Source organism: Notechis scutatus, chromosome 2 (genome assembly GCF_049901735.1).
Source record: "Notechis scutatus isolate UNSWTSFEM ecotype Mainland chromosome 2, rNotScu1.2, whole genome shotgun sequence".
NCBI lineage: Eukaryota > Metazoa > Chordata > Lepidosauria > Squamata > Elapidae > Notechis > Notechis scutatus.
In genome coordinates this window covers 42,086,288-42,111,996 of record NC_142010.1, presented here as the reverse complement: position 1 = coordinate 42,111,996, position 25,709 = coordinate 42,086,288, and the positions used below count along the sequence as shown (strand labels likewise).

The 25,709-nt window shown below is 37.3% G+C and overlaps 1 protein-coding gene across 5 annotated transcripts in view; it reads right to left on the bottom strand.

Annotated features, from left to right (window-relative positions):
* ITPR1 (inositol 1,4,5-trisphosphate receptor type 1) overlaps nt 1-25,709 on the bottom strand; it is a 246,074-nt gene that overhangs the window by 30,493 nt on the left and 189,872 nt on the right. For all 5 annotated transcript variants that reach the window (XM_087954613.1, XM_087954609.1, XM_087954611.1 and 2 more), the window contains 12 exons: nt 22,982-23,238; nt 20,802-21,002; nt 19,783-19,893; nt 18,538-18,633; nt 16,708-16,830; nt 14,182-14,286; nt 12,752-12,944; nt 10,341-10,463; nt 8,236-8,411; nt 7,807-7,971; nt 3,173-3,368; nt 1,739-1,843 (listed from right to left, as the gene is read on the bottom strand). In XM_087954613.1, coding sequence (XP_087810739.1) covers nt 1,739-1,843; nt 3,173-3,368; nt 7,807-7,971; nt 8,236-8,411; nt 10,341-10,463; nt 12,752-12,944; nt 14,182-14,286; nt 16,708-16,830; nt 18,538-18,633; nt 19,783-19,893; nt 20,802-21,002; nt 22,982-23,238 — 1,851 coding nt within the window. The remainder of the gene's footprint in view (nt 1-1,738; nt 1,844-3,172; nt 3,369-7,806; nt 7,972-8,235; nt 8,412-10,340; nt 10,464-12,751; nt 12,945-14,181; nt 14,287-16,707; nt 16,831-18,537; nt 18,634-19,782; nt 19,894-20,801; nt 21,003-22,981; nt 23,239-25,709) is intronic.

Here is a 25,709-nt window from a genome sequence, read left to right as displayed (position 1 = left end):
TGTGTCCAGGTGCTTGCCTGGATTATGGTATAGAGATTTTTTTGTTTGTGAGTGCAAACTTTCAAAAAGTCCTTTCCCATTACCTCTTAAGTAAGTAATCTCTCACATCCTTCCTATTTCACCTTTAGTCCTTATTCCATTTTGCAAACTCCCTTTCATATCCCTCCATTGGTAAAATTTATATCATATTTTGTGGTATTCTGACTCATCTTTATCCTTCAGTTCTAATATCTATTCTGACTCGTCTTTATCCTTCAGTTCTAATATCGACCTATCCATTTTGGCGCATTGTAATATCTACCACTTCATCTTCCCTAGGAATTTCTCTAGTCTTCCAAGTTTGAGCAAATATCATTCTTGCTACCAGAACTCCTGAGCCTTTTTACAAGACCACCATACGTGGTAATATGTGCCCCGTTCTTTCAGACATTTCCAACAATTAGGTGATTGGTTTCCATACAATTTGGCTAATTTGGATGTGATGGTGATCTGGCTGTGACATCTATCACCCCATTGATCTCCAGGATTGAAAACTTTGAATATCTTTCTGATGCATATTTCTATGTTCACAAAATTACCTGGACTGTGATAATGAACAACTGAACTTTTTCTATACCCACTTTCTGGCTCCTGTATTCCCCAGTACCCACTCTTGTTCTTCCTTATCACTTTATGACAAACTCTGGAGCCCACCTATGTCTACCAATTGTGAGATAGGAAGAGGCAATGTCACTTTGCATATGTCTTCCTGAATTCAGAAATACACATATCTGCTACCAGTTTTCCAGCAAAAATAGTCAGCAAAGTTTTACTCCATGCATATAACACTACATCAGGATAATAATTCTAGATGAATACAAAGTCCTGAATGTTATTGCCACTGATGGTAGCAGTGGGGGAACTGGAAAATGTGGTGGAAAAAAATATGTGGGTAAGGCCGCACTAAAAGAGGCAGTAATGCACAGATGAGTAATAAAATGAGTAATTTTATATTACTGTATGATGGAGATTAGATTATAGCATTTGAGGAAGAATGAAATGTTCATGAGTCCCAGAATTTATCCACAACTAATGCAGCATCCTAGCCCTCTTAAACTTAATAAAAAATAAACTTGTGTCCCCTCAAAGTAATTTTAATTGTGCATTCATTCTACCAAGAAAATGTTGCATTTGTTTTGGCTGTAGTAATTGTTACACATTAAGAAAAATGAACTAACGGTCCTTTCAGATGACATGAATTGGGCACTCTTGCTGTGAATAAAACATTTTTAATAGTATAAAAATATGTCCTATGTCTCATTTTCCAGGATAGAAATAATTTACAACATATTGTATGAGGTTATATGTTACACTCCTAGCTTTTCAACACAATGAGTAATTTTACTGCCCCCTCCCCCCGCTAAAAAATAAGAAACAACAAAATGTGAAATATCTGAGGAAGGACTGTATGAAATGGTTGATATACCTCTGCTCTGGGAAAACACTGTTGAGGGTAACTTGTAAATAATGTTGATTTGTTGCCTTTAACAATAACAACAAATGTTAGGGTGGTAACAATAGGAAACATAGCAATGTGAATTTTGTATTCTATTCTTTTTATGATTATGGCGTGATGTCCTTATAGTAGTATGTATGAGACATGAAGTATAATGAATAAGCACACAATTATATTAGAAGCATTCAGAAATATTTACACTTTACAAACTAATATGTGAAAAAACATATGAAATATACTTGCCTGTAGAAGGAATAGCAGAAGAACAATTCTCACCATCCTCTATTTTGCACACATTAGAATATAAGAACTCTCTAGTCATTGGCTCTCCAATTTCATTATGTTGATCTACAATTGGGTAAAACAAGACATCCTAAATACTTTTAAATAATGCTTGAAATTGTTATGTAACTAGCACATCTATTTAACAAATGTTGCTGTTACTCATTATAATGCTTACTAATTTTAAAATATGTACTATTTCTGTTGAAAAAGCACCAAGAACAATTTAGTGCAATAGTTATATGACATAACATGCTGTCAACACTGCTTAAATTTAGAGGGTTTAACATTAAGAAATTATTGATAATTGATTATGTAAAAATCAACAGCTATATTGCTTATCTAAATTCATTGAACAGATAGTATTTTTTATTCAGGTGTTGCAAAAGCAGACTATTTAGTGCTTTCATTTTCCACCCACCAAATATTCCAGAAAAACAATGTGGGAGGTAGGCTACCTTTGTTTGAACACCTGTGATAACATAAGGTGGCCAATGCTAATTCCTAATGCATATGCATTTAGTGACAAGTATATAGTCTCTTCGGGTTGGGTTTGAAAATAGCTAGAAGGCAGGTAGCCCTATCTCCCACTCTGACTTCTTCATATTTGGCTGGGTGGTGGTGATGGAGTACTATACTTATATTTGCTTAGATAGACATATAGCCCTCAGGACAATCTTATAGGATTCCAGATTTCATAAAGACCTGCTTTCACATCCAAGTAAATGCGAGTACGTACAAGTCATCTTCAGGCTTTCAGGCTGAGCCCAGAGAAGTTGGAGAGAGCAAGGGAGGGGGGTGGGGGTCAGTGCATTCACTATATATTGTACCCATTATATGTGCATTCAGGTTTTGATTATTGTCACTTGGGAACTTCAGCATATGGATTTATATTAATTCATACATGGAAGATATTCCAGAAATTATATGCATAAACAGAGGTTGCTTTTTGTGATATGGGGAGGGGCATATAAACGTGACTAATATCTTCTAGTGAAATACAATATTTGGGAACAACATAATTTACGGGGGGAAGGAGGACTTTTTCATTACATTTTCCCCATATACAATCCAAATCACATTATTTCAATATATACTGGGTATAGAATTAGACTATAAAGGTTACCTGTACATTTATTTTTTGTTATATTTCTTAATGTATACATTTCTACATGTGGTCCTGATTTGCTTTGAAATCATATTAGTTAAGTTTTCAAAATACTAAGAACTCAAGTTGTAAGCATAAATAAGCTAAAGTACAACTGGTTTTAGCAAGAAATTGCCTGCGGGCTGGAGAGGGATTAGCATTCACAAGATAAATTCCCTATTATTATTATTATTTTGCCATTTGTGGTGTTTTGTTTTTGTTTTTTTGGCCAAGAATTAAATACAAACCTGGCAATAATGTCTCATTAGGTAGCTTATCTACTTCCAAGATAAAGTCATCCTTGAAGAACAGGTATCCTACTATTGAGAACAGGTAAACCAAAATAAGAGCAAGAACAGCAGTCAAGATGATAGATCGTCCATTGCGAGTGACACTTTTAATGACATTCAGCAAGGTCTCCTCCCTGTACACCAAGTCAAAAAGCTGGAAAAGAACAGTTTATTCAATGCATTAACAATGAATGAGGTAATGGTTTATCACAAGGGTGTCAAACTCGTGATGACACGGTGTCATCATGTGATGTATCGCAACTTTCCCCCCTTTCGCTAAACTGGGGATAGGCATGGCCAGCGTGTGATGCATCCAGCCCACAGGTCGCGAGTTTGACACCCCTGGTCTATCACATACATTATCTTTACATTAACAATTGAACAATATGTTCTTTAAATAAAATCCCGATACTCACTTCTTTAGAAAAGACAGGTCAATTTTTTGTGAATTTTTACTAAAAAACAAATAGAAGGCCTCACTTTTTAAAGCAATTGCTTCAGAATACAAGAGACAAGTAAGAATCCTAAGTTTCAAGAAGGCAGTTCCTGGCTGAATGTTAGGAAAAGTTTCCTAACAGTAAGAGCAGTGTGACAGTGGAACCAATTATATAGAGAAATGATGACCTTCCATTTGTTGGATATGATTAAGCAGAGCCTGGATAGGCATTTGGTGGAGATACTTCATTTTGGATTCCTGCACTGATGGCCTTAACAGCTCCTTCCACTCTCTGATTCTATATAAACAAACAAATCACCGGCAACATTATTATAAACTGAAAGAATAAAGCTGGTTTGCTGACAGCTGTCAGTATTCCTTGATTTCTATTCTAGAAACTCAGATGTTCTATGTTAAAAGCAAAAGAGTAATGCACTGGTTATCTAGTTGTAATATCTCTGACGAATTTCTCTTCCTAAACACTCTTTTATTTTTAGTCTACTTTTTTCATCATCTGGATATATTCTTAAATTTTGAACACTCTTAAGGAGAAAAGGAATATTCAAATCAAACGGGAAAGATTTTCTTTCAGTCTTAAGCACTTCATACCAGCTGATAAAGCAAAAAATTAAACCTCTTCAGGCTAAGTGTGCCTTTCCCCATTCTATAGACAGAATTATTCGGTTTTCTTGGCAGCAGTAGGGAAGTAATTCTTGGCAACAGTAGGGAAGTAATTTGTTACCGCCTTCTCCTGTGATGCTTTTGTGTGTTTACTTTAGATGTTTTTTTAAAAAAATCTTGCCTTTATTATTTTTACAAATGACTCAAGGCAGAGAGCATACCTAATATTTCTTCCTCCACCTATTTTCTTCACAACAACAACAACAACTGTGTGAGTTGAATTGGATTGAAAGAGAGTAACTAGCCCAAATTCACTCACTGGCTTTCATACCTAAGACTGGACTGAAATTCATAGCCTCCTGGTTACCGGCCTGGAACTTTCACCATTAGATAAGTACTTCCCAGTCTACTCTAAAGTGTTGGACCTCGTTTGATTGTAGTATGCTTAGTATTTAAACCCTGACAAGATCAGCCAAATATAACCAGCTGCTGGACATGTGCCACTTTAAATCCACCAAATCACAGGAAACTCAAAATCTCCTAACACAACTTTTTCAATAGCGAATGGTTAGCTCTATTATGAACTAAGTATCATTTCTTTCATAATTTCTCTGGCTTGAAATGGAAAGAAAAATACAAAAATCTGATGGATAGAGAACAGGGAACTGTTATTTTTAGTACACACACACACACACACACACACACACACACACACTTTACCTCAAGACCTTAATCTTGCTGAAACTTATGTTAACTGCTATGAAGCTGTTAGCTAAATCTCAGGACAGATCAAAACTTTTCCCAGAGAGTGTCTCTGCAGTTTAATCATTCTCGCCATGGTTTCTTGCAAACAATTATATAATTATGTGTAGATTCCCTAGCTAAATCTTAACGAGCATCTCTCTTGGACTTGATGTTACATGTGTTTTAGAAGGGAAAAGGGCAGCTAATTTCTGATCAGTTTTATCTCATGGGTAAAACTGATTCCCCAGGAATCAATAGGTTAAGACAGCCTCATTGGCATGTACACAACACAGTACAATTCAAGACAAAGCCCTAGAAAGAACAGATGCTTTCCCTCAAAACAATTGCTAATTAATTTGATGATCCCTAACCAAACTGAACTGACAGGCAGTTTAGTCATTACATGTATCCTTTTAAAATGTATAATTTCTCCTTTTAATTAATTAGTTTCACTGACATCAATTTTATTTGGGTTGAGCCATTTCCCCCCTTATCACAGGAAAAAAAAAAGAGGCACTCAGGCTTTTAAAAAATAAAATGAGGATGTAAAGACCATTTTGGGAGTCTTTCTTTCCCTTTGGAAAGAAAAACACTATAGTACTTTACAGCATTTTACACTATAGCATTCTGCAGGTGTGGAACTGTTAAACAATTATTTTAGATTCCATTTAGACCAGACAATTCTTTTAAAACAAAGTGTGTTGCAAAAGATTAAATATACAGTATATATAATTTCTTAGGCTGTACATTTAAAAGAATGCCTTTGATACAGAAATGAAAAGCTAAAAATGCATCATCCCCTAAATATGTCTTTCGCATCAGAGGATCACACTGATGTGACAATAATGATACAAATCTCTTCTCAAATGACCATGCAGGAGGATAAAATTTGGACATGCCTGAAAGTTATGAGTTGTAATCTGCAACACTAGTTCAGTGTGAGTTGATAGATGGAAGTTTTTCAACTTTCTAGTCAACTCCAGGGAGAAAGAGACTGGAACAAGTCACCCAGGCAGCTTCCTCCAAGGGAGGATTAGAATCAGAGACACCCCAATCATAGTCCAGTACTTTAATCACTATACAGGTAGTTCTCGATTCACGACAATTGAGCCCAAAATTTATGTTGTTGAGTGAGTTTTGCCCCATTTTATTCCCTTTCTTGCCACAGTGCTAAGTCAACCACAGAGGTTGATAAACTTGTAATAAGTTTAAGTGAATCTGGCTTCCTTATTGACTTTTCTTGTCAGAAGGCTGCAAAAGAGGATCCCATAACTCCAGGACACAGCAGCGGTCATAAATATGAACCAGTTGCCAAGAATCCGAATATAAATAATGTGTTCACAGCAAAGGTCATAGCTGTGAAAAACGGCCATAAGTCACATTTGACAGTGCCGTTGTAACTTTGAATGGTCACTAAATGACCCTTGTAAGCTGAGGATCACCTGTGTTACATTTGCTTTCAGTGTGTGTGTGTGTGTGTGTGCATGTGGCTATATATTTACTGTATGTTATAAGGTAGTCCTCAACTTATAACTACAATTGGGATCAGATTTCCATTGCTAAGCAAGGCAGTTGTTAAGTGAGTTGAACCTAATTTTACAATTTTCTTTCCTATGGTTGTTAAGCAAATCATTGCAGTGGATCATGTGTTCACTAATCCGTCTTTCCCCATTGATTTTGCTCATCAGAAACTGGCCAATGGTGATCATGAGACTCCAGGATGCTGCAAGCATCATCAATACATGCTGTCAAGGGACCAGGTTCTGTTCATTTGATGGTGGGGATGTCACAACAGTCTTATGTGCAAGAACTGGTTGCAAGTCACTATTTTTAGTGCCACTATAACTTAGAAAGGTCTCTAAACAAATGCCTGCAAGTTGTGAACTATCTGTAGTGTGTATTGATTGAATAATTATTTGTTTGTTTGTTTGATTGGTTATAGGTCATCAAGTCAATATCGGCTCTCAGTAACCACATAGTTTTTCTCTATAACAAATCTGTCCTTAAGCTTGGTCCTTGAGGTCTTCCAACGATTGTGTATCTACTATAGTTATACTACTAGGTAGTACAGGTAATCCTCAACTTACGACCACAATTGAGCCAAAAATGTATGTTGTTAGGTGAGAAATTTGTTAAGTGAGTTTTGTCCCATTTTACAATCTTTCTTGACAGAGTTGTTAAGTGAATCACAGCAGCTGTTAATTCAATAACCCGGTTGTTAAGGGAATACAGCTTCCCCATTGACCTTGCTTTTGCAACCCTGTCAGAAGCTTGTAAACGGTGATCACATGACTGCAGGATACTGTGACTGTCATAAGTATGAGTCAGTTGTCAAGCATCTGAATGTGAATCAGATGATTATGGGGACGCTGCAATGGTCATAAGTGCGAAAAATGATCCTAAATCACTTTTTTCAGTGCCATTGTGACTTTGAATGGTCACCAAGTGAACTGTTGTAACTCGAGTACTACCTGTATAGTACAAGGAGGGTGGCATGCATACTATGCAGAGTTGATATGGTTGCATCACAGATTTGAGTGAAACTGGAATTTTTAATTATTTTTCTAGGTTTTGTAGGGACTGCAATTTCAAAGCACCAATTACCATTTTTATCATTTCTTTCTCAATATCATAGAAACATTTGCTGTAATTTTCCAACAAGGACAATCAGAATGGTTTCCTGCATATCACCATCAAGGCCTCTGGTTATACATGTTTGTCAATGTAACATTATGGACATTATGATCAACAAACATTATCATAGGTAAGTTCCCACACAGAAACAACTTACCAATAAACTGTAGAAAAATTCATGAACAAAAAGCCCCATTGCACAAATCAGAAGATATAGTAGATGGTACAGAAACTCTACATCAAGGATCATGGCTCTGTATCCTCTAGTAAAGGTTCCACAATTACCCACAAAACTCATCAGAAATATAATTTTGTTACAAACCTGCAGAGCAAGAACAGATAGAAGATTAACGCATGGTTAAAATGCTAACTCTCCATTTAATACAAGTCAAGTTCAAAATTGTTTACATGAGCTATATCTGCAATACTGTATCAGAAAACTTCCTTTCAAATATTTCCTTTTAAGTCTAACACAGCTAGAATTCTGGGGCACAACCTTCATTTAAAAAACAAAACCTAGTTTGGTAGGTAGACCATTTTTTATTAAAATATCAACAAATCCCAGAAAAATATATTTTACACTTACATTGAAAGCCCCCAGAAGAAACAATGTGGGCTGTAAACCTACAGAAAAAATTAATCGCAAGATTGTAGAAGCTATTAAAGCCCTAATGCCATGGGGCTTAGGTAAAGCGATAACAATGGCAAGCGATATCAGCATGGCCGTCCAGAGTAAGCCTGATAAATGAGGCTCCAGTGTACCTGGTAAAGAAAACATCCAGAATTCATTATTATTTACTCTCCCCTCATATGGCTCCACAAAGCCATTGCCATTACTAACAACAATTTAAAACAATGACACATGTCACAATATTCTCACATATAAACCACAAATTAGCAGCAGAGTAAAACATAGAAAAGCTGCACAACAGATTCCAGGGAATCTACAATAGTCCAGTCTTTTTTCCGAACAAATGAACCAAGTTTATCAATTCAGAAATTACTTTATAAATTTTCTGAAAACAAACTTATGGACAAACTAGCCAGGCTTGGCAGTTACTTCCAGGAAACATTTTCAAGATTTCCCAGAGAAATGCTATTGTCAGCTTTGGAAGCCATATTAGCGCCAGAAGCTTCCACGCTGCCACATTCTTGAGCATGGGAAGATGATTCGGGTTAATGTCTTCTGAACGTCATTCAGCTTACTAACATCTAAATGCTGTGATGAACAGGCCCTTTCACTACACTTAAATTACCGTAATTAGTCTGCATTCAAATAAATATATCAGTGGCCTGCCCCAATGACAACTTCTTCTGTTTTTAGTCTTTAAATCTGTAAATTTTGCAAGTATTGATGAAATACTATTTTAATCAGAATCGTAAAACCTAGATCCGCTTGAATCTAATACCAAATATTAATAACCTGAAGATGACGGCATCTCCCAGCATGTTACTCTACTCCTTAGGAGAGGCATCTGTTCCTTGTCAATTGAACTGATATGCCTTTAAAGAATTCCGGTCATTGTAGTTGGTCGCAGTGATTTGGTTTTGAGATTTTCCGCTTTCCGAAGCAACAAGGAATTTTAAGCTAAGATAAAATATGACATGTCTTAATTTGATCTTTGCATAGTTCAGTGTGAACTGACCTAATTTGACCCTGAGGACTAGAGTATAACCATTCCTTTAGACTGAATATTTCTGCAAAAGTTTGAGCATATTCCTTAATTCAACAATATATGAAAACATATTTTAATGTGCTTATTTTAAAACAAAATTCATGCAAAATATTATGTATCATTATAATGTATGCATTATAATGATACATAATATTTTGCATTACCTTTAAATATGTATTAAAGGATATTTAAATATATCTTTTAAAAAATTGAATAAGAAGCTGGATGGACGTATCAATAAAAATAATCTAGACCAGAAAGCAAGCTCTGTGAAACTATTTTGAAATGTCTTAATGGCAAATGTTAATTCTCTGATATGTGCAATTATAACAGATTGGTCATTTTGGTTCATCTAATTATTCACATCTTCCAGGCTTTGTCACAGCAAACACTTAGAGAATAATTATTTTTGGTGGTATTGATTAGTATAAATGAACTTGATAAATTAATAGATAATTTGACAAAGTAACATTCACTATTCCTGATGGTCAGAATTTTGTTTCCTGTTTTGGAATATATAATCCCCCCAAAATTGGAGAGAATCTGGAGGGCAAACTGAAATAAAGCTAGCAGTAATATGAAAAGGGACAGCAGTGATTTTAATTATACTGGTTCTCGCTCAACTTCTTTGACATCTAAAAATATTTAGCTGGTGTTGTGCCTTCTTTAAGGGATGTGTATTAATTCTTCTCTGTTTGCATATTTACACATAATATTTGTAAATAAGACAGACATCAGAAAAATCCAATTTCCACAATTTCCAGGGGTGTCAACTATGACTCCTTTATGACCTGTGGACTTCAACTCAGTTCATCTCTGGGGCCATGGTTGTCTACTCCTGAATTAGATTCTCAATACTTTCTTCTTGGGTTTCTCATCATTTAGGAAATTGCTTAGCATCACAATCACTTAAACGGCTACCAAAATTATATCCTTCATTTACTTCTCCCTCTGCCTCAAATCTTTGTGGTATAACTATTAAATTCTATGTTTCATATATTTGAAATATTGGTACCTCCTTTGATTCCTTTAAATGGATAGAAAAATGCTACCAGTAGATTCATAAGGACTGCAAGATTGAATGAAATACTGCTCCAGAAGGACATGTTGCGGGAACACCAATACAAGATATGCTGAGCTGCAAAATGAGGAAAAAAATATTTGATGGATTCAAACAAGGAATAAATCTTAGAAAACAACGATATATTGCCAGCTTTTCCTAGAATGACACACCAGCTATGAGTAATCTTTATTATTTTATTTAAGTCTCTCTTTAACTGCTCTTTGCAAAGTTCAGAAGTTCATGTGAAGTTGTTTTTTTCAAATCAAAGACCACATTAAAAATGAACTAGCTTTTATATAACCATTTAAACTTGTAAATATCACGAGAACAGAAATCACATGTATAAAATACCCATGTACAAGTTTATAACAGTGGAATTTTAGTTTCAGATTGAAACTGGATGTAGCAGGATATAATTTAACCTTAAATATCTTATTTTTATTTTATCTTATCAAATCACATTGCGCACACCTTCCAGATTGGGATCCATAGGAGAAGATGCTTTCATCAAGGTGACAAAAACAGTGCTGCACAGTCTGCTCCACCACTATTTTTCACACATGAGGTGTGATGAGGTAAGGACAAAATGGTTGTACTTGAGCCACAAGAGTGCAGTGCTGTTTTTGCCATTTATCCCACTTGGTCAGCAGTGTGGATGCCTCTGGGTTGTACAACTGAGGGCAAGCACACAAACACAAAATGCTAGAAGAGGAACATATTAAAATCTGTTACACAATAATTCAGAAAATGCCCAAAATCAAACAAAAAACAGAACACAAAAAAGGCTTGGCTATAAGACCAAGTAGTTGCAAGTAGACCAGAAAATTTTGTTACCTGTCATGAAACTTACAATACCTTTCTTATTATTTTGCCTAAAACCAACAGTGAAAATTTGTGACCCAGGAATCCTTTCATAGTCTATGTTGGCAAAAGAAAGACTATGTTAAGACCATAGGCAGGTTCCCAGCAATAAACTGTAGGATTAGCAAGAATATAAGTGGCAGCAAAAGAGAACTGTGTTTTGTCTTAGTAAGTGACAAGTTCCCAGCCTGTGCTAAACCCACATTCTAATGACTTTACAATCCCTAGCTTTCCATGTTCAGTTTAAACATTGACAATTTATCTCGTTTGCTCACATAAAATCTGTGCACAAAGCTCCACTGACATTTGTACAAATGTCAACCTTTCCTTGAAAGCTTAAAATAGAATACTTCCTTGGCCAAGTGTGATTGGACACACAAGGAATTTGTCTTGGTGTAAATATTCTCAGTATGCATAAATAAAAGATACATTCCTTAAGAATCAAGAATCATAACATACAAAACTTAATGATAGTCATAGGATACCCTCCCCTCCCCTCCAGGGTCTACATGCCCCTCACCAGGGCCTCCAAACACGCAGATTGGGGGATGAGAGAGCAGAGCTTGCTCTTCTCTCTCCACCCTGCCACAGCGCTGCAACCGGAAGTCCCCCTAGTTCAAGAAATCCTATGCCATTACAAAATTGTTAAGTTTTTTGTTAATCCCAGCAGAGTTGCTTTAAAATAATGAAGACTAAAATAAATAAACCTAAAACTGTCAGAGGTTAGTTGTATATTTTAGCCATAAGGTTGCAACCTGCATAAGGATCTTGGAACTGAGCTGAAAGCCTGGGATTGAGATCTGAGTGCCCTGCAATGGGATGAGATCCCATTCCTTACCCCAACTCCTGCCAACCTAGCAGGAAAGCATGCAAATGCAAGTAGATTAATAGGTACCATTTTGGTGGCAAGGTAAGAGTGTGCCTCTAGCATATAGCCATGTCGGTCACATGACCACAGAAAATGTTTTTGGACATCACTGGCTCCCTCAGCCAAGGAATGGAGATGAGTACCATGCCTCAGAGTCAGACATTTTATTTATTTTTTTTTATTTTATTTTTATTTATTTTTATTTGTCAATTGCTTACAAGATAATAGGTTTAAGTAAAAACATAAGTTATGAATACATGGATACATATAAGAAAAATAAAAATATATATAAAAGAAACAATAGGACAGGGAGGGTAGGCATGTTGGTGTGCCCATGACTGGACAGGGTTAGAATCATTTAGCTACTTCCTTGTATTACATGTTTAAAACATTAATTGGGGATATAATGGGAATAAATAGCAACAGGCTCAATGGAGTTAAAACAAAGCCCTTCTGGAAACCCCAAAGTAGGATGTTTGTATGGAAAAAAAGGAAATGAAAGGAAACCGAAAAGAAAAGAAAACACCATGAAAGTCTAATATTCTTTTTCTTTCAGGGAAAAAAGTTCACTATTTCAAATCAGGAATTATATAATTTCAAATGATAACCTTTTCTGTCCCCAGCCCAAACTTACCTCTTAGCTTTTTTTGCCAGTTCATTTCATTAAAAAGGTCCTCAGATCTCATAAAGAAGTCATTGATTTTGCTGCCTTGCTCATCCCTTTCTGTAGTGTAGTAAATCCGGAGTTTAGATTCTTTGGTGAGGAACTCACATATACTGGGCACAGGGAAGACTATTTGCTCCATAGTACGATCTGATCTAACTATCTACGTGAAGAATGTAAAGAGTTAATTTGCATGGCGTATGGTCACAAGAAGATTATATTATTTCTCAGTATGCAAAACTTTCTGAAACTCTTGGTATCTTTTTAAATACTTGCTGATTTGTATTCTTGTTAACACTGTTAGTTCTCTTGCCACCATTTCTTTTCACATTTCAAGTCACATAGGAGAGTTATATTATTTCAGTTGTTAGCCAAGAATTACTTGGGTAGATGGATAATCTTCCTCCCTCCCTCTCTCCCTCCCTCTGTCCTCCCTCCTTTCATCTTCTTGTTTCAAATGAAATTATTTGGTATACAAAAAGTCATAAAAAAACAAATACATCTGCACTGGTCACTTCCATCCAAAGTCACTTTGGAATCAGGCAACACCTAAATCAAATCAAACCGATATAATCACTTCTTCCTATTTTTAAATTGATTCCATTAAAAAAAAAATACAGTATAAGATGATGATTTTGTGAAAAATTAAATATGTATATTTCCTCAAAGACCTAGTTAGCTTTGTTTCATAAAAGCACTAAATTGGAGGGGAAATTCAGAGTTAGCATTTGACTGGAGCAATATGAAAGAGCTGTGTTATTTAAGAGTTTGGGGTATTTTGTAATATTGCTTGAGAGACAGCTTTCATATATGAAGCCCCAGGTTCATGAAACTGGAGCATGACTTTCAGGAACCTGAGAAGCTGCTCAATAGTTTAGACAAGCCGTAGGAAAAAAAAGTAATGTCTAATACAGTAGCTCTTTAATAAAGCTACTATATTCCTCTGGAATGGACATTTTGTACCTAGAGTCTGTGCTGTATAGCTCAGTAGGTCTGTCTATTGAAGGAAACAAGATACTCCTGAAGAGCCAATTCCATTGCATTCTTGATACTATTTCATTTCCACTGTAAGAAGTCTCTCATGCTTACCCCAAGACTTTTCCTGAAGTATACTTTTAGTTTGTTTACTTCAAAAAAAAAACAAAAAACTACAATAGCCCAATCAAAACACATTTTTAAGGTGTTAGCCTTTTTTTTTTTTTAAGAAAAAAAGAAAAATGAAGTAGATATTTGGAAGGACTCACATTCATTAAAGATTGAGGGGATTTTGTAACTAGATATTCAGGACACATGTAGAATTCAATTACTATTTTACTAGACATATAAGATCTACACCAAATTGTTACTTTTCTTTGTACAGTTCCATTTAAGATTAATTTGATATAATTTGAGGTATTTACCTCAATTTGAGCTGTATGCTTGGCATAGAATTCCAAAGCTTCATCTCCATCTATTTGGCCTCCAGGCTTCAACATGTTTTGCAATTCTTTGTTGTGGCGAGCAAGCTAAAATAAATGAACAATTAAGAAGACAAGGAAGCTTGCCCACATCTCCTACTTAAAAAAATAAAACAAAGCAAAAACTCAGAACTATTGAAAGACTCAATTGCAAAATAGAGGAATAGCTGACTTTACTTCAAATCAAATCAGATATTGACTTGGTCAAATTAAAACCAATATTAAATTAACTATTAACTTGCCTCCAGAAATTGTAAATGCTGCAACACTGGAAGTTTTAAAGAAGAGATTGGATAACCAGTTGTCTGAAATGATATAGGGTTTTCTGCCTAAGCAAGGGATTGGACTAGAAGACCTCAAAGGTCCCTTCCAACTATGTTATTCTATTGGTACTAATATTGTACTAGATACAGTATTGCTGCACTGTACTTAAGCTACTGTATATAAAAAGGGAACACTCAACATTCGCTAACACTGATGATGTTACCTAATCAGGTAATGAAACATCTGCAAACACACAACCAAAATTAGAGAAAATGAAAGGACTCCTCTCTCCTGTCTTTGTTAGAACCTCGTTTAAAATGCATCCCCAAAAGTTGGCAAGTTGAGTATGAGAAATACAACTCAAAAAGTACAATTCTTACTTGGCAAAAAGCCTCTAGTCAGCAATTCCTTTTTGTCATTTTTGAATAATACTAAAGTAACCATTTTCAAAATGAAAACAGTTTGGTTGTCTTTTCAATCTTGGTCAGTCACTGGGACCAGAGGTTTAGTCTTCTGAGCTTTCGGACTCATGCTGGAGCCCCTCTTCAGGGAACTTCTCTTTACCAGAATGTGTGCTTTGGGCTATCCTATGTGTGGTATTTATATGGGACCTATTGCATGTGGCTTTTTAGATATTGATTGGGATATTGATGACTAGTCAGTCGTTGGCTGTTGTTTTTTTCTTGTGCTGCTAAGCCCTGGCCTCCTAAGCAGTTGATAAGCTGGTGGTAAATCAGCACTCCTGTTGACTGATGAGGAGCCAATTTCCCAGGCTTCAATCACTTCCCTGGCTGGTTTTGGGCCTGCTCATCCAACAATCTTAGAAGCTTCAAAATTGAATATGTCCAGGGGTGGGTTTCTACCGGTTCTGTCTACCTCTGTCGCCTCGGGAAGGGAAAGGCAAAAAGGAACCTGCCGTTGCAAAGCGCTGCTGCGGCTCTTCCTTTTTGCCTTTCCCTTCCCGAGGCGACGCGGGACTGAGGCCGCACTGGCGGCAGCAACTCCCGACAGCCCCAGCCGGACACCTGAACGGAGCCCGGGCGGAACTGCCTGTTGCCGCCATGGGCGCCGCTGCAGGCGCCTGGCTGCCCGAGTAAAGAACATGGCGGCGCCGGACCATCGGAGAAACGGAGCAAAGCCGGAGACCAGCAGCCGCCTCCTCGGCGCAGAAAGCCTCCCCAACCAGCCGGCCGGTCTCCTCCTCCTCGGCCACACAGAACAAACAGGCAGAGAAGGAGGAGAGCAGCTGGCCAGCCAGGGGAGGCCTCCCGTGCTGCGAAAGAGGCAGCCAACGATCTCCGGCGCCACCCTGCTCCACGCACTGGCTGCTCGGACTTGCCGGGCCCAGCACATAGAACAGGGCGGCGCCGGATGTTGGAGAAGCCGAGCGGAGCCGAAGCGACCTCGGCTCGCATTGTTTTCTGAGCCCGCGAGCCTAGAGCCAGGGCGCTTTCATTGCACGGCGGAGCTTCTTGTCTCGGGAAAAACTGGGCGTCGTTGCTGCCCCCTGAGGGGAGGGCGATTCTGGGCTGCACGATTGGGGGACTTCGTGGCTTTGGGTGGATGGGTGGGAGCGAGGACGGACGGAGTCTGTGAAGTGGGGCTTGCCTGCCCTTGCTGGCTGCCTCTGCTTCCTTAGGGGCGGGGAAGGGGGCTCATCTGGACCAAGGGTGAGTCTCCCCCTCAGTTTCCCCTGAAGGATCTTCCGTCGCTTTTGCCTTCTCCCTACATCTTCCCTCTGTTAAAATTCCCCCCCCACACACACACACTTATTTTCGGGCTGATAGATTTCGTGTCTGAGCATTCTCACATGATGGTGGGTCTTTCCCACCCCCCTAAAAACAGTTAAAAAAAGAAAAAATATATCCTCATGCAAGAACTTTTCTGCTTCCGATTACCCCCATGCTTAAAAGTTGCAAAGGAAACACGGAAGCAGGGAAGCGCCTGCCCAGCTCCGGAGCTCCACACCATTTTTTTTTCAGAGGGGAATCTGACTCGAGTATAAGCCAAGGGGGGTTTTTTCAGCACAAAAAATGGGCTGAAAAACTCGGCTTATACTCGAGTATATACGGTACTTTCATTTTTTGTTTCAGTATTAATAATCCAACAAGGCTCATATTGACACTCCTGAAATGAATTCCTACAGTGTATGATTCAACTACTATGAATCAAAAGCTTTAAATCTTGGGCTAAATAAAAATTTACCTGATGAGCTAATATATAAATATTATGCCCCACATTTCTAGGAGATGCAGCAAGATCTTCACCATTCTCTCCATCTTCAAATTCAACCTCACCTTGCTGATAGGCCTTTTTAATTACTTCTACCTGTAGAAAAAGAGAAACACATTTCACAAGTTTGAAATATATATATATGGAAAAAAACAAAATCCAAGTATTTGAGCTGATTCATATTTTCATTTTGTTTCAGATATTCTGAAAATGAAACTTATATGAAGTCATTTTTATTTCCTTCTATCCTTTGAAGTTGAGGATCACTGGCTCAAATTACTGCTACTGCTGTTGGTTTTTAAACAACTATAATTTATATCAGAAATAAACTGACTCAGTGCAATGAACGCCAAAAATAAAGCCTTAAACTTTATCTCCAGCCCACGCCATTATTGCTGAATAATATATTCTGTTATACTCTTGACGCAGACAATTACTATAACTATATAGGTTTGAATTCCTTGCTTGCATTTTGTTGTTTGTTTAAAACAGGACAAAAGAATACTTAGACAGCTTTTTAAAAACATCTAAATGACTACTTCAAACCTTTATCTTATAAAGTATTTTAAATAATATACATAATGTCTCATCAACATAGAGATTTTAAGAGGTCCATCAAAATAAGTAAAATAAATCTCAGAATAAAAAAAACTCAGTGATAAAATTTCAGCAGTTTTCCTTCTTTTCCTCCCCCACTATTTGGTCTTCATCAATGAAGTGCTAGAGTGTCATAACTTCCCAAGCTTCTACACTGAACTTAAGTGCTGTTAGACATATTATTCTTAAATATAGGTAGTCATTGAATTATAACCATAACTGGACCACAATTTTCATTGCCATCACTACAGTTGTTAAGTGAACCACGCTTCCTCCACTGATTTTGTCTAAAGCTAGCTAGAAGATCATCTGTCCCTGGGATGCTGCAACCATTGAAAATATGTATTGGTTGCCAAGTGTGCAAATTTTGATTATGTGGCCTTGGGTTGCTATGCAAGCATTGGTCATAAGTCACTTTTTTTCAGTGCTATTGTAACTTCAAACAGTTGTTAAATGAATGGTTGTGAGTCAAGGACTACCTTTATATGAAAACAAATGGGACATGTGACTTCTCAGAACAGCTAATTATTTCAGCATGTCTCCTTTCAAGTTCTTTCACTCAGTGTTTCACATTGAACATACAAAGTAAAATCCTTCTCTCCATGAATGCTTTTGTTTCATTTTGATCCACTGGGAAGTCTGGCTAACAGAAGAGAAGGAGTGGAACTGCTTTTTTCATCCCTTGAATTGGCTCCCACAGTACTCATGAAATCCTCCTATCCCTTGGAGCAAATCTTTCAAGATCGCAAAAGGCTAATGGCAAAAATCAATACAAATGTCCTTGCCATCTATCTGTGAGAATGAAATCTGGATATAAATGCCACCATGTTGCCATGATATATTTCTATATAGTTTAATATAATTTTACCTTACAAAACAAATTTTCTCCTCTATTTGATCTGAACATTGCCTGTAACCAACCCACCCACCCCGATACGATAGAACTATATTGCCAGATCACAGTTAAAATTATATTGTGACTGTAATAGAAAATAATGCTTCTTAAGATCTCAAGTTAAGGCAACTTAAAATATACCAGTGTATATACAACAAAGCTCTTTTAATTTACTGCTAAGCATAATAGGGCTCAGTTAAGGAGAGGCCTCAGTTTATAAGATCCAAAATAGTGTGATCTTAATCACACATCTGGCAGCAAGATAATTTCATGCTGTCTAAATTAATGGAAGCAAATTCTTGGAAACATACCAGTTCTTTTGGTCTCATGTTATAAAGGATCCTTTCTGCATTCTCACTGTCATGCCTACTTTCCATTATAGCCAAGAGTAACTTTGAGGCATTATTCTGGGGGGGAAAAAAGGAACTTTAAGGAAAGTAAGCTGATTAAAATATCCATGTACTACAAAAAACAAAAACACATCTAAAGCGCAGATGAATATGACTACTACTTCGTGCATTTTCTTTGTTTTTTGACAAAAAACAAATGAAAGAGTCCAAAAAGTATCTGTATGTACAATGAAGTCTAGAAACCAACTGCTAAAAACCTGTGCTCTTTAAATACTTAAGAAAAATAATTTACATTCAGATCAGGGCTCTGGCAGTACAGTGCACTCAATTTCCAAGAGGCTACGAAACAGACCTCATTCTTACATAATATTTAACACAGTAAGTTAAGATCATGAATTTTGCATTTACAAAGTCTTGTTTTGCAGAAATACAGATTGCAAAATTCCATCCCTGCAGTAGCTAACTATTGTTGCCATAACTATTTTTTCCTTCCTATAATAATGGACAGGAAGGTTTGTATTTGATCACACACACACACACACACACACACACACACACACACACACGTATATTTTCTATTTTGTATCATTGCTTACAGTCTTTGGGAACTGAACAGCATATAAATAATAAAATGTCACACAGCAATCTACATTGAAAACGTTAGATTATGACTAACAAATTCTAACGAGTTATTTGTATAAATGTCCTTTGAACTACAATGTTTAAAACTTATGATTCTGTAAACTGCAATTCCCACCATAAAGTATCACTACATAAAGATTGTTTTATTGCAGTTTGTTTTCTTATCTATAGACCTGAATCACCTGCTCCCTAATGTTTAAATTTTCTATAGAGTTTCAGTTACAAGGCATGTGTCAATCCTATTTGATAGAGCAGATTCATGACATATTTTGTGATGACTATCCTGGTTCCTTCAATTTCATAAATTGGGGACTGAATTTTAATGGTTAGTTAAACATACAAGAAATAAATTAAGCTGCATCCTTGCAAATTTACATTAGGTCATGTTTAGTTAATTTAGTGTAGTTTAAGTCTTATTCAAACTTAATTCCTGTACATACTACCTTGTCTAAGACATTTAGTGAATTTCTTGGGCTTACTGAGAGTTTGCACAACCATTTTGAGCATAAATGTTTGTTTTCTCTTGCAATAATGATCATTTTCATGGTTAAAGTATCTACTTACCTTCAGCTCTAGTACAAGATCCATCCTCTTTTTTCCAAGGGGGTTGATGTCATTGAGAATTAATGCTGTAATTATATCAATACCATTGGACTCATGAGTAGCAATGCAGTTCTACATGAAGGGCGAGGTAGTGGAAAAAGATAACAATATATAGTATGATTATTTTACAAAAAACCCTGCAAATTAGGAGAGGAATTGTTTGGAAAATGCTGGCTTAGTTAAGATGTAATATAAATGTAATCACAGATTTATTTGAAGTTACTATTTACCATAGAATAGAGAAGAATGTAGTCTGAAATATTATTGGAGAAAGACCAGGGACTTTCAACAAAACAGACACCTGAGCCACAATTCAGTACATGTAGTGGTGTTGTAGTAACAGTTCTAAATAATGATTGTAAATGTCAATATGTGTATGAACCTATGTGTATGATTATGTATAATAAAATAACTATGCGTTCATTTGGAACTTCGAAAAAGCAGCGCCCAGTGAAATTTGGTTTGTTGTTGTGGTTAAAAAAAACAAGCTAGAAACCCAGAGACTCTAAGTTCTAATTGTACTTTAGGCACAAAGGCAGCAAGATGATTTGGGGCCAGTCATTCCCGCTCAGCCCTCAGAAGTAGAGGGCACTTCCAAAATGTTGCAGAAAAACTTTCAGGGACTTATTCAAGCATGAGTCAAGATTGATTTAGAGCTACCCACCTGAATGCCCACACAGACAAAGGAGATTTGTAATTTGGTAACAATGGAGCAAAGTCGTTTACCTATAATTCTTTCTCCCTAATAGGAAATTTCCATGCTAGCAAATCATTCCTTTCTAACACTGCCATAATCCTCAGTGTAGGTGGGCCTCCGGTCATACTATGCACCCATAAAATCACATGCTTATTTGTTTTCTTAATGCTCCAAGTTGAAACTTAAACATTGCAAAATAGTAACAGGAATTCTCAGTGTTCCAAGCTAGCCTCTCAATTTGCACCAAGCCAGCTACACCTCCCATTTGCCCCAACTACAATACCTGATTTTCATGACATGGTCCCTGGCAGTACTCTGTCAAACTTTCCAGAGTCTGATTGATCAATGCTACATTTTTCTCATTAATGTAGAGCCCAAGCAGTCCAAGTCCTCCAGTTGTACTTCCACAAATACAATCTAAAAACTGTAACGTCTCACACACTAGGTTGTAATTAGTCTTGTTGTTTTGGCAACGGAGGAAGTTCTAGAGAGGGGCATAGCAATAACAGAGAAAGAAAAAAGTTATGAATTTCATTTTTTAACATAAAAACAGTTTATTCCCACAATTTTTCAAATTCAATGGTATCTACTGGCATCTGTACTAGAAACACTTGTCTATCAACCCATGCACAGGGCAAAACAATCCTCTGTATATTCCGTTGTATGTATGAGTAGACTTTCCCATCTAAACAGCAGTGTGAAATTCTGCTGCGGTCTTTGAGAAGCATATTTACAATAGGCACCAACAGCAGAAGCAGAGAGATCTGAACGGTCCCTTGTATGTTTTTTTTTTTTTTTTTTGGCACATAGATGGGATGAAAAGGAACAAGGCATCAGAACCTCCCCAATCTTTTTTCTCCAGTGCTTGCTAAATCATCTTTGCCACATTGGTGGCATCTTTGTCAGTATTCCTGGAAAAGAGCAGGACAAATCACCAATCCTTTGAACTTCTTCTACTTTCTGTTCATCTGTTCTCTTTCAGGGGACAAGCTGAAACAAAAGACCTACCCACCCAAAAGGAAATAACATTGGGTTCAGCCAGATAATCTTTCCCAAAATGTGTTAAAATTTGCAAACGGTAATGCTTTTCTTCAACTACTAGGTGCAAAGTTAATCAACGGCAGGTGTTTCTTTTGTTTTTCAGGGTTCATTGGTGGAATATTGAAATCCTTATGAGTTCTCTGGTGTAGTCAGGGATTCAGCTGTTCTGCCTGTTTCTTCCTCTAATCCAATTGATAGAGAAAGTGTTAAAAAGTTGTGGCGTTTCTTTTTTCCTACTGGCCTACTACTGTGGGAAGACGTTAAATATGAGTGGGAGTCAATGGACCCATTGAAAAGATTAATCAATAGAAACCACTTTCCCCAAATACCCAGCCACAGAAAGGAAAATAACTGGAGCTTGTCTTTCCAGGGTGGACGGGAAGGATAAAGAAGCAGGAGAGTTCACAGTTTGGGGCTGTAGTAAACAAAGTCAAGACAAAATAGATCACAGCTATTCTGTAAATAAGAAGCAGAAGTCTGTAAAGGGAGTTCCTTGAACCTGTTTCACTTCTAGCCAGTTTACATGCCAGTGTCAAGCAGTTTCAAGCTGCAGTATGGAAAAGCCCTAAGGTAAATCATCAGGGAACGATCAAAGAAAATAAAAATGCTTTTCAGATGATTTGGGGTTTCACAGCAAAAATCCAAAGAATTTCGCACACAACAGTTAAGGTCTAAGATGAAATACTCTTATCTCTGAGGTGGGCAAGTTATAGGCTCCAGACGTTTGTACTTCCTGCCCTATTTTGTAGCCTCCATTAGCTACCACATTCCCACAAGGAAGCCAAGAAGGAGAAAATACTATCACACAACTTCAAACTAGATAATCCTTTGCTGCTCAGTGAGTTGGGCTTTCCAGTTCATAACATAACTATATGTGTTAAGATCAACAGTTCCACACAGCAAGGCATCAACTAGGGAGAGACAGGGAAAGGGAAAATTAAGGGGATGAATAAAAGCAAAAATAGTGGTCTAATTATTACTAACAAATTATCCCTTGTTCTCAGTTTAAGTAATCCAACTCTTTTTTCATGAGACAGAATTGTTAGATGTGTTCTTAGGTACCCTGGAGCTCCCACTTTCTGGGTTGCTAGGCACTTTTGAAATGTGAGAAGATGTTAATGGATGTTCTTACAATATGGTTGCTGGGGAGTGTTACGCTAGTCCCAAAGTGCTTGTTTACTAGTAGTTGAGAATATTTTCCCTCCTTCTTCACCTCCTACAATACCTTAACTACTTCAGCCCATCCATTCCTCCATCCACCCAAATAAAGATGAGGTTTGAGGCTGGTGCTAGTTTTGGCAATGTGCTAGCTTCTCAACTCATTAATTAAAAACATTCAAAAGTCAGATCAGACAAAGTAAGGTGTCACCAGACACATTGGGGCTCATGAGTGTGTTTCATAGATGGCAAATGCATGTGTACCTGCAAATCCCGGTTGTGGTTTTCACACAGCAACTGCAAAAACCGTAAGATGGGCTGCATTATTGTGATGACAGGGCTCATCTCCAGCTCATCTTTGTTTTTATCTGCCACAGACTGTGCTCCTTCTACAGCTGAATAATGATCATCAGGATCGGCTTCTCTTCGGTAGGTGTTAAATGCTTTCCTTGTAGCGGTGGAGGCCTCAACCAACTGATCTCTCACTTCCTCTGTTATTTGGGTCAGGGGTTCCCTTAATGCTATAATGCACAATGATAAATCCCATTAGCAAATAACGGTGCGGTCCCCTTCACCATTTCCAGAAAACTTCACATCTTTGCCATTCAGCATTTTGCCTTTTTGTAGTAAAAGGATCTAGATTAGGATAAGCTTAACAAGCCAGCCCAATTCATCTCATTTCTTAGCAGTGCATAGAAACAACCTCAAAAAGACAATTCTCCGTAGATTAAATAAACATAAATACAGTCATTAAAAGTTTTAGTACATGATGCTTAGTTATTGTAAAACAGACTTGCTGACAGGGGTCTAGAAACTGCCACCGAAACGCCTAGTACATGAAACACTATTAAGTCCTAATTTTCTCTCTGTGTTCACTGAAAGTATAGTAAAATTCTTTTGGATAAATAGAAATTCCTCCTCCTTTTACACTTCAGCATATTGGATTGGATCCAGATTCCGTCATGATTAGAGCAGACTGCTCAGATTTAATGAAATTCAAGACAGTCGCTGATTCAAATGAGCATAGTTTACATATGACAAAGCAACAGACATTACAGATCATGGTTAGGATGCTAGACTAGCGCCAGGGAGACCTGGGTTCTAGACTTCCCTTGAACATGGGAGTTAACTAGATTATCTTAGGTTAGTTACTTCCTCTCAGCCCTAATTGACATCAGGAAAAGGCAGCTGAAAAACCACCTCTGCTTTAGAATAGAATAACAGAATTAGAAGGGACCTAGGTGGTCTTTTAGTCCAACCCCTGATTAGGCAGGAAACCATCACATTTCAGACAAATGGCATAATATGTAAGGCAGGGTTGTCTAACCTTGGCAACTTTAAGACTTGTGGACTTCAACTTTGTGGAATTGAAGTCCACAAGTCTTAAAGTTGCCAAGGTTGGAGATCCCTATGTTAAGGGTCTGCTATGACAACGAAAGCAACTGTAATGCCAAAAAAAAAAAGACCTTGCAGTCAAGTCGGATAAATGCTGGAAACAGCAACCACCATTTTAATAATGACCAGTTGTGGATGCAGCTTATTCTCATGCTGTCATTTTTTTAAATTGCTTAAGGAATAAAAATCCAAGTTCTGCTTGGGCAGGGATTCAAGTTATCAAAAGAAGAGGCAACCATGCCTCCCTGCCTGCCCCCCACTGATTTCTTAACCATCTATGAGGAAGAATTCTTCGAAATAGCATAGCCAGGAACATATTCACAAAAATCCTGTGAAATAGTCAGGTTTCCCCTCTTTATGTAATCAGTCCTGGGCATGTCCTGCTGGGCAATAAATATGTGGAGGTTAGAGTGTGTGTGTGTGTACGTATGTGTGTGTATCCCCGTTTCCCTATGTCCCACTTCCCCCATCTGTACATCTACTGGAAGCCTTATTACAAAACAGGGCAGATCCTGAAGCAAGAAAATAATACAGGTAGCCCTCAACCGCAATCAAGCCCAACATTTTAGTTGTAAAGTGAGACCTTTGTTAAGCGAGTTTTGCCCCATTTCACGATCTTTCTTGCCACCGTTGTTAAATGAATCTGGCTTCCCCATTGACTTTGCTTGTCAGAACGTCACAAAAGGTGATCGTGTGATGCCCCCCCTCCAAGACACTGCAACCATCGTAAATGTGAGTCAGTTGCCAAGCATCTGAGTTTTGATCATGTGACTTTGGGGATGCTGCAGTGGTCATAACTGTGAAAAACAGTCGTAAGTAGCTTTGAGTCGTAAGTAGCTTTTGAACTAAACAAAATGTTGTAAGTCAAGGATTACTTGCATGAATTGACTTTTAGACCTTTTGCTTAAAATCAACCACTTTTAAAATAAGGCACGCTATTTAAAGTTAGAGATTATCCTCTGAATAATAGCATTCTTCACCATTCATGAAAAGCATCTTGGGTTTTCAGCAGGGATACCTGCACTGATTTAAGCTTCCTGGTCTTTCATTTCTAGAAGTGTAGTTTATGCTTATGGAGTCATCAAGTGTAAGATTACCCCCTCACCCCAACTCACAGGTAATTACCACGTAGGGATGAACCTTACTTCTTTTGGGTAAATATGGTGCTTATTTTATCCACTGGATCCACAGTTAGTGCATCTATTTATTTTTACTTAAAATATGTAGTATTAAAATACCAATCTTCTGCTCTTCAAAATTATGTCCTTACCATATATATATTTACAAACTGTATATGGCTGTCTAACACATTGGTTCATATTCTGGATGACTTGGAACAACTTCCTAGTGCAACAACTATTAAATATTAGGAACAATCTATTTTATTTCATCCTTATTGGCAATATGGACTGATCCATCATAGTCGCATGTCAGAGCAGTGCACCAAGTGATAGAGAAGTTTAAGATTTAATTCCTAAGGTGCATCTTAATTCATAGGAGAATGGTGGCTCTCATGGTTAGGATGTTGGGTTGGAGATTAGCAAGTCTGCATTCAAGATGAGCTTTTTTTTTTTTTTTTTTGCTCCAGTTCCTGCTG